Below are 10,112 nucleotides of genomic sequence, written 5' to 3'. Positions count from 1 at the left end.
CACTTTGTGGTCACTAGCCGGCTAGTAGCCGGTTAGTAGCCGGCTAGTGACCACTTTTCAAGTGCCGGTTAGTAGCCGGTTGGTAATGTGAAGTTGAGGAGCTGTTATTACAAAAGTGGCTACTAGCCGGCTAGTAGCCGGTGTTCATATGGTACTGTGCAGGGACGTTGCATAGACGTTGCATAGACGTTGCATAGACGTTGCATAGACTGACCGTGCAGGGAGTGTGCATAGAGTGTTCATTGTGCAGGGACGTTGCATAGACGTTGCATAGACGGTTCTTTTGTTGTTGCATGGACGTTGCATAGACGTTGCATAGACTGTCCGGAGCTAAACGACCAAGTTGCCTATTTGTATTGTACCATTAATTCTTTTGAGTGAAAAGTGTGACTGGAAAGAGTGCATATATTTACATACTGCATACTAGTATGTTTTTTATAAATAAATAGGATTCATGCATGGTAAAAATTGACAATTGATTAGTAGGTTTGATTCACGATGTCAATCCTTCGCATCTCGCCGATCTGCATGTGGTTGCGAGAAGCATTATTGGATGCGCGCGCGACCCAGTAGTGCATCGCGCTACAATTAGTAGGTTTGTCCAGAAAACCATACTGCATACTGATAGGGGCCTAACTTCGGAAGTAAAAGAAATAGAAAGTTCTGCTTTTCAACAAAATGTTCGTCTCGTAAAACTTTGTATCACGTGGTGACCCCCAGGCCCACTGTCGCTTCACTATAGTGACGATACAGGGGGAGGCGCGGCGGGTCATACAACTTATGACAAGTAAAACTAAAGTTACTTCTCCAGGAGCACAATTTGGGACAACCTAGATTTTGAATTATCACGAAAAGTTTTATTTTGGGCCTTATAAAAGTGCGCAGCTTTAACTTTGCAGATTCTTGTTCTCTGATTGGCTGAATTGTATTACGTGGTACGCGGTGCAATTGCATTCTTGGAATGTTCAAAGCGTGCAAATGCAATGAACTTACGCATAACGAGCGCGCGTGGAGCTCAATAAGTTAAGTTTAACGGGTGATACTCGTAAAATATCTGTTCCATATATTGGACCGTCGACGAGTCCAACTCGGCGCGCGTCCTGGTAGGTTACTGGGCCGCGCTCAGCCTGTCATTCCGCCAAATCTTTATTCGGTTATGTTAATGAACATAATAGCCTGGGGTCCTCAGGTAACCTGGTAGGTTGTAAACCTACAATCAACAAGCTGTGTTACCTGAGGACCCCAGGCTATTATGTTCATTTGGCGGAATGACAGGCTGAGCGCGGCCCAGTAACAAGCTGTGAAGACGTAATCACCTGTAGTAATATCGCCAGCCAGTAAAGTTTGCTGGGCATGAGAGAGCCGCGAGAGTTCAGGAAAGCTGCAGAAGAAGAGATTACAGGAAAGGGGGTAGGAAGTTGAGAAGGGGGGGGGGGGGATATTTCAATATAACTATAAGGCTTATTTTGACGGGGAAAAGTATGAAATTTTAAAAGTCGATTTTGAGGGTGAAGATCGCGTTTTTACAACCCCGGCCATCCCGAAGGCCCCCTTTTGTGTTGACAACATTTTTTAGGTTCTTTTGGTATTTTAAAGTTTAAATTTGACTTAGTTGGTGGCGATTTATGTTTTGACTTTGTCAAAGTGTAAGCTTTAAAAAATCTAGTTAAACTGCGCGTTGGTTATATTGTATATGGCCCCAGGAAACCTTACTCATACTGATAGGGGTCTAACTTTGAACTTCAGAAGTAAAAGAAATAGAAAGTTTTGGTTTTCAACTTGAACTTCAAAAGTAAAAGAAATAGAAAGTTTTGGTTTTCAACAAAATTTTCGTCTCGTAAAACTAAAGTTAACTCCACAGGAGCACAATTTGGGACAATTTAAATTTTGCATTATCGCGAAAAGTTTAATTTTGGGCCTTATAAAAGTGCGCAGTTTTAACTTTACGGATTCTTCTTCTCTGATTGGCTGAATTGTATTACGTGGTGCAATTGTATTCTTGGAATGTTTGAAACGTGCAAAAAAATGCAATGAACTTACGAGCGCGCGCGGAGCTCAACGTGACAAGGGTTATGGTCGTTAGGGTTAGGGTTGGGATTAGGGTTTATGTAAAACCGTTGTGTACGGCTGTAAAACCATAAAAACCTAAGTCACGTGAAATTTTTGGGCGAGCGAATTAGTTAGAACCGACAAGCTGTGAAGACGCAATTTCACCTGTAGTAATAATAATATTGCCAGCCAGTAAAGTTATATACTGAGTATAATCTACCAAAACGCGCGCCGAGCTTTGGACTCGTCGACGGTATATATAATATATATGAGTATATGTTTAAAACAAATTGCAAATATTTTACGAGTGTCACCCGTTAACGATTTATTTGACCAATGTATGATGTAGTAGGGGGTGCACGATAAAAATAAACTTGCTCGGATTTTCAAAATTTGTGTACCATTGTGCATTGTTTTCGATCTAGAGACTGTAAGAATTTTCACAGTACCAAATTTGTTATACCTTACCTGGGGACCCCAGAATATTTTACCAGGGGACCTCAGGCTATTATGTTCATAAACGAATAGAGATTCGGCGGAATGACAGGCTGAGCGCGGCCCAGTAACAATTTATATGTGGCACGCGTAGTGTATTGATGTGTACTTGACGGATGTTACTCGTCTAATTTTCTTCGAAGTAGTATCCATTTTGCACGCGACACATGCATAATTAAGTTACGAATCTGGGAATTCCGAGCCCTATTCTTATATTATTGTTTCTATGTGAAAGTATATGTGAAATGTTTTGACGATTAAGTCGGGGACACTTCATGATCCCTTTAAAAGATAATTATTCAGACAAACTCAGTAATCAAACACAAGTAAAACGTTTAAATAACTAGTCTGTAACATATGCTCAGATACAGTTAGAAAAGTAGTTTTTATATTCGACTGAATATGGGCATCACGTGCCCTTATATGGGCATCACGTGCCCTAAGGAGGAGTCAGACATCAAAGAAGAAATAAAAGAAGAGGTATACGATGCATCCTATAATGAAGCTGACTTCCAGCCCAAAGTGATAAAACTGGTGAACATTAAAGGAGAGCCCTTTATGTGTCAGATATGTGGCTACCAGTCCAGACATCTCAGATGGCTGAGATATCACGAAACTATCTGCCAGATACAGGGACCCCCTGCTATTCCTAAAGGTACTCTTATTTTCGCACGACCTGCTGGAATGGGTCAGCAGTTGATGATAAACTCTGATCTGGTGAACATGGTGTATCCTGGACAAACTGTCCGGCTCATTTCACCTCAACTCTCTACTGCTGATCTGATAGCCTGCAACCAGCAGGTTAACATGGCTAGGTTCGTCACCCCTAGCAACCAGTCCTCCTCTGCTCACAACTCCCTGCAGTGTCAGTTGTGTAGTTTCGTGGCTGTTAGTACTGATGCTCTTGCTCTGCATGTTAAAGTTAACCACGCCCCTGTTTACTCCTGCAACTACTGCTCCTTCAAGACTAAAATGCAGGATGATATTAAGACCCACCTGGATTTCCAGTGTACTCTGCGGCCTCCAAAGTGCTACACATGTCTGCTCTGCAACAATATTATATACGCTGTAGAGGACATAGAGAAACACTTTCGAGAGAAGCATCCCAAATATCAGCTGACTTCAGGGAACATTCCTGTACGAATGGGCTTTGTTCCTCCTCAAGATACTACGGTTACCATGGCAACTAACAATGTTACCATGGTTACTCAAGAAGCAGTATCACACACGCCACCTACCACGGACATGCCACGTAGACACCCTACAAACACTAGTCTGCAGCCCATGATGATGACTCCTTCAAGGCAGAAGGATATTCTGGATGGGTTCCATCTGTGCAGGTACTGCCCTTTCAAATCTCAGAAACCGTCCGAGGTTAACAACCACATGAAGTTTGGTCACTTGAACACATTTGACTTTGACAGGAAGTTCAGTGAGCCTGAAGTGGCGGTTAAGAAAGTAAATAAGCCTGCTTGTCCTGGTAAGATCGACTTGCGCGCTAGCTGTGTCGAGTCTGGTAATTTTGAGAGTTTAGAGTTTTTACCGCCCGACTCATCCCCCACCTTTACTTCCACCACTGTGATCGGGCGACCAAAGTGCGCTGGCAAACGGCGCCAGGACATGTCCTATGTGATCCAGGACAAGATAGACAGCATTAAATGCAGCCCTAAGGAGAAGAACTTCCACTGTGAATTCTGCGAATTTAAAACAACCACCACGTTCAACCTGAAGAGACACATCAAGAACCGGCACAAGGAGCAGCAGCAGGAGGTGAGGGAAGATAACGGGGTTATCTGTCAATATTGTAACGAGAAGATGACTCTAGGTAACCTGAAACGTCACATCAAGAACAGGCACCCGGAGATGATAGAGGTCACCTCCACTCCTACTGTTCCCTGCCCGTACTGTGAGTTCACCACAAACTCTAGCTATAACCTCCGCAGACACGCCCAAAAGAAACATCGGGATAAGTTTAAAGGCCTGGCCGCAACGCCAAACAATTTGATTCTGAACAATGTGGTATGTCAGTATTGCAAATTCAGAACCAACAGTGAGCAAAGTCTTGAGAAACATGTTAATAGGATTCACCGGCAACCTCTGCAAGCTTCTCCACAAGCTAGTCCAGTGGAGGACTCTGGTGGTAACCATGGGAACCCCGTCACTCTTGTTTCTGAGAGAGTTGTTGTACAAACACCTCCAAAAGAAGCGAGACCTCCCAAGGAGAAAACATTGTCATGTCAATCTTGTGTGTTCAGAACGGCTTACTCCCAGAACTTGCGGAGGCACTACGAGAAGAACCACAGAGACGTTTACCCGATATTGTACCCTGAGAGATACGCTAGAGAGGAGGCAAAGAAAGCAACTGCTCACACTGAATGTAAAACTTTAACTATCTCAGACAACAACAGCTCTGATTTGACACGTGACACCCCTTATACGGGCAACAACAGCTCTGATTTGACACGTGACACCCCTTATATGGGCAACAACAGCTCTGATTTGACACGTGACACCCCTTATACGGGCAACAACAGCTCTGATTTGGCACGTGACACCCCTTATACGGGCAACAACAGTTCTGATTTGACACGTGACACCCCTTATACGGGCATCACGTCTCCCATATCAGACAAGAACAAATCTACAGTTGCCTCACCGTCTTCTAGCATCATATGCGTTCTAGAAAACCATCAAACTAAACCAGTCAACAGTTCTGTGATTCAGTCTGTTGGGGAACCCACTCCAGATTCTACTGTCAACTCAATGAACACTCACAACTCCCCGTTCCGCTACAAGTCTAACAATGTTACTATGGCAACTAACAATGTTACTATGGCAACTAACAATGTTACTATGGTAACTAACAATGTTAGAGGTATTGGCCGTTTGCCTCTGACCTTGTTTCTATGACCCAGGTAAACTGGACCACGCTCTGGTAACAGGATCGGCCCCCCATGCCTGGGGTAACGAGGTAGTCAGGGGGAAGGTTAGCCCCCGTAAAAGTGGAGCCTTGGCTCACACTCTAATCTCCCTAAGCTTTGGGACAAAAGCGTATAGTCATTTATTGGAATTGGTGAAGAAAGAAGAAATAATACAACGACAGGACATCATCACAAAACCCACTCTTACTGATTAGTAGCAACAAGTGTTCTAGCGGAAGTTGTTACTCACGTGGCCAAGATGGATAAGTCATTTAACGCTCAAGTGGCGCCCGGCGTTAAGTAGGTGTCTCACTTTGCCTGATGTGCAGGGGACTGCGCATGAGACACCAGCCATTGAAAAGTTTGATGATGTCTTATAATAACACTAGGGTTAAAGTCCCTACCACTGATTTAGATGTCGGAGGGGACCGGATTGATGACTCTCTCACCCTAAAACTCCCTAGGAGAGGGGTGACAGATGATATGCCGGCTCCTTCACCCGGCACAAAAAATAACATAAAACAACAAAAAAAGGATGGGGATGCATTGGTTTCTTGTAGTGAGGTAGCTCTAGTAGGGACATTTAATGTCCGAACTGCTAGAGAAGGTTACAAGCGCCTTGAACTCGTGACTCAGTTTCTGGAGAGTGGCATGGAGATCCTTGGGATCCAAGAACATAGGATTGTCCACCAGGAGCCGATCAAGATCGAAAAGTTCAAGGAGGGGGTTAGCTTGGTAACTGTTTCAGCATGGAGGAATGGAGCAGGAGCAGCCACCGGCGGAGTGGGCTTTCTGCTGACTAGAAGAGCATACAGCGCAATCAGCCTCATTAAACCCTATGGCTCAAGAGTGCTGACTATCTCTTTCAACGGAAATCCCAGACTCACAACTATAACTGCCTATAGTCCTACCGAGGCAGCACTAGTTGAAGAAGCGGAGGATTTCCATAACACCCTTAGACAGGCTATGAATGATGTGCCAGCGCACCACCTGCTGATCACAGAGGGAGATATGAACGCCCGGCTTGGAAAGGAGAGTGAAGAAGATTCCCGTTGGTACTTTCATACTCGTACCAATCGGAATGGAGAGCTACTGAGAGACACTGCCCTGGAGTGCGATATGGAAATTACCAATATCCGCTTCAGAAAGAAGGTCAACAAGAGGTGGACCTTCTTATCCGATGGGACACTTAACAAAGGTCAGATTGACTATATCCTCATACGGCGGAAGTGGAAAAACTCATTAAAGAACACTGAAGTTTACAACACTTTTCAGTCGTTGGGATCTGATCACAGAGTTGTAGTGTGTAAGATCAAAGTTAGCTTTAGGAAAGGACACAGGCCTCCGAAAAAAGTTAACTATGATTATAGTGCCCTGAAGTCGGATGGTGAGCTTCAAAAAAAGTATGCATTTGAAGTTCGGAATAGATTCTCTGGCCTGGTAGAGGAGGATGATGGGGCCACTGAAAGCTACGGGAAGCTTATGGTTGCTATTGAGGCGGCAAACAAGAGCCTTCTGCCAAAGAAGACTCGACAAAAGCAGATTGACCCCTCAAGTGACCCAAGAGTGGACAGTGCAAGGAGGGGACTGTTCTTGGCCAAGGACCAATACCATCAGGAGCCTTGTGAGGAGAAGAGAGAGGAAGTCGCCACTAAAAAGGATTTGTTAAAGGCCTGCTACAAAGAGGTAGAGGAGGAGATCCTGAAAGGAAAGATCAGGAAAGTTGAGGATACTGCTGATCGTTGTAAGAACAAGGAATCCTGGAAGCTTGTCAACGATATTTCAGGGAGGACAAATCCCAGCTGTGGACTCGTGGAAGGGGGCAGCTCAACAGAACGTCTTGAGAACTGGAGGAAGCACTTCTCTGGGTTACTTGGACAGCCACCCACAGTCCCTGACAATAGTATTCCGATCAGGAATATACACCCTCCACTGAATATAGAGGATGGCCCGTTCACCATTGAGGAACTACGTCTTGCCAAAAAGCAGATAGTAGAAGGCAAAGCTTATGGTGATGATGGTATCTCACCTGAAGTGATGAAGAGGGTGGACATCGATGACGTCATCCTGAAGTTCTGCAACGATGCATTATGTGATGGTCTCATGCCCGATCAATGGAAGCTCAGTAATATTGTTCCTGTGCCAAAGAAAGGGGACCTCACTAAGACCGACAACTACAGAGGAATATCTCTGACATCGATAGTCAGTAAAACTCTGAACAAAATGTTGCTGAACAGGATGAAGCCAAGTCTTGAGGAAGTTTTAAGGGACAACCAGAATGGCTTTAGACCTGGGCGCTCTACAACATCGCACATCCTTGCTCTACGAAGAATTATGGAGGGTGCTAGAGCCAAAAATCTTAAGGCCACCATGGTTTTCATTGATTTCAAAAAGGCGTTCGATAGTGTGCATAGAGGTTTGCTCATGAAGATATTAAAAGCATATGGCATACCAGAAGCCATAGTGCGGCTCATTGAGGGTATCTATACGAGCACAAAGGCTAAAGTAGTTACAGCCGATGGTATAACAGAAATTTTTGATATCCTGGCTGGAGTACTGCAAGGAGACACTCTTGCCCCGTACTTGTTCATTATCGTGATTGACTATATCATGACAGTGACTATAGACGATGATGACTCGGACTCTGGGTTTACCCTCAGGCCTGCACGGAGTAGAAGGATTGGTGCCGAGAAGATCGCAGACGTCGAGTTTGAAGATGATGTTGCCCTTATCACTGATACCATTGAAGGGGCAAAACTACTCCTGGACAGGCTTGAGAAAGCAGCACTGAGTGTTGGGCTAGCCATGAACGGCTCTAAAACTAAGTTCATGACTCTGAACATGACAGAGGAGGCGAGTAGTCTTAATAGCTGTTCTGGAAACCAGCTGGAAAAGGTGACAGACTTTGTTTACCTTGGAGCTTGGATAGCAACAACAGAGAGGGACCTGCGGGTCAGAAAAGCTAAGGCTTGGGCAGCCTGCCACAAGCTAAAGAAGATGTGGAAGTCTGACCTTAGAAGAGGACTAAAGATCCGTCTATTTGTTGCTACTGTGGAGTCAATACTTCTTTATGGTTCTGAAACCTGGACGTTGACAGAGCAATTGAAGAAACGCATTGATGGCTGCTACACTAGAATGCTAAGGATGGCACTTAATGTGGATTGGAAGCAGCGAAAAACCAACAAAGAAGTCTATGGCAACCTACCGAGAGCAACCATGAAGATCCAAGAGCGCAGGATGCGACTAGCAGGCCATATCCACCGGCACCCAGAACTAGTCGCAAACCGCTTGCTACTCTGGGAACCAACTCATGGGGTGCGGAGTAGGGGGAGACCAGCCATGACCTATGTTGATAGCCTACGAGCTGACACGGGTCTCAACGACACTGGAGAAATGGGCGGACTTATGGCGGATAGAGTTTTATGGAGACAGCGCATCAATACTCGGACGCTGAAGCCGCCTTAAGTCAAGTAAGTCAACAATGTTACTATGGCAACTAACAATGTACCTCATAACTCTGGTATGTTCTCTCCCAGCGAGGTTCACGTCCATATTCCCCATCAAAATAACTCAGGATATTCTGGAAGTTCGCAAAACCAGACTCCTGTTCAAAATAACTCAGGATATTCTTCTGGAAGTTCGCAAAACCAGACTTCTATTCGACCTACCTTTGGAGCATCTCGTCAGAACGTGCCATTTATTGGGCAACCTCCGCTGCTTCCCCAGTCCCAATGTAATATTCCGTTTTCAGAACAAAATGTAACTGCTGTGCGTGATAAGTTATGATAGTTTTGATTCAGCTTTTTGAGATGTATTTTGAAATTCTTTTCGATGAAAAATGGTGAAATTTTGATAATAATGGTTTTCTTTATTACATGCAAATTTGAATAATAACCATGATTAATTTTCTGGTATGTTTATTTACAGTTTTACGTTAATAATAAGTTATTAGATATGGTTACCATGGTTACCCAGCCAAGGTGGGGTGAATTACAGTTCTTCAGTAGTTAACCTTTAAGGGCTGACATGCGTACATGAACATTATGTAACTTATAATTTGCAATGACTGACAGTTCATAGATTAAATCTTTCTGCAAGTAAGTTGAATGATAACATTTATGTAGGAGCAAATATTTTCCTTTTTTAATGATGATGATGATCTAACCTCTATCATTTATTGTTTCATGAAAGTTTCAACTGAAAAATATCAGAATTTCGTCTTTTGAAAATGTAGGTAGACATGAATAAAGTACAATAAAAATAGTTTTCTCACCATAGTAACACTAATAACTAATTATAATATAACAATACTATGATATTAACAATAACATATTCCCACTGCAGGTAGAAATAGTTTCCTCACCATAGTAACGCTAATATTCCCACTGCAGGTAGAATGAAAATACGTCCTGATGAGCAGTTGAGCAAGTTAAGAAAAAGAGAAAAGTGATGTTAATAGTATAGTATATATGTTTTGTGCCTCAGTTAGTTAAGTAAACCTCATTAATATGTAGCTGTAGCTACATTGTAGCTGTTGTACAACCCACCTCAGTTCATAATGCTCTTGGGAAATTCCAACGATTGGTGAAAATGTTTTATCCAAATATTTCTGGATTTTACTTTTGTGTTATTCGGATGTTTGTTGAG

General features: G+C 43.6%; 1 protein-coding gene across 1 annotated transcript; it reads left to right on the top strand.

The window, feature by feature from the left end:
* Positions 1 to 2,966: 2,966 nt before the first annotated feature.
* On the top strand, positions 2,967 to 9,624 carry LOC134825588 (zinc finger protein 64-like). Its single transcript, XM_063837827.1, has 2 exons — positions 2,967 to 5,400; positions 8,937 to 9,624. Exons 1-2 carry the CDS (start codon positions 2,968 to 2,970, stop codon positions 8,937 to 8,939), a joined length of 2,436 nt encoding a protein of 811 aa, XP_063693897.1. The 5' UTR covers position 2,967; the 3' UTR covers positions 8,940 to 9,624.
* The last annotated feature ends 488 nt before the right edge of the window (positions 9,625 to 10,112 follow it).

Source organism: Bolinopsis microptera, chromosome 13 (assembly GCF_026151205.1).
Source record: "Bolinopsis microptera isolate Bmic1 chromosome 13, MBARI_Bmic_1.0, whole genome shotgun sequence".
NCBI lineage: Eukaryota > Metazoa > Ctenophora > Tentaculata > Lobata > Bolinopsidae > Bolinopsis > Bolinopsis microptera.
The sequence above is the reverse complement of the archived record's forward strand: the minus strand, read 5'-3'. Positions and strand labels throughout refer to the sequence as shown.

Bases quoted from the DNA above. Each gene is read 5' to 3' on its own strand.
- LOC134825588 (XM_063837827.1), top strand. From the start codon at position 2,968: ATGGGCATCACGTGCCCTAAGGAGGAGTCAGACATCAAAGAAGAAATA.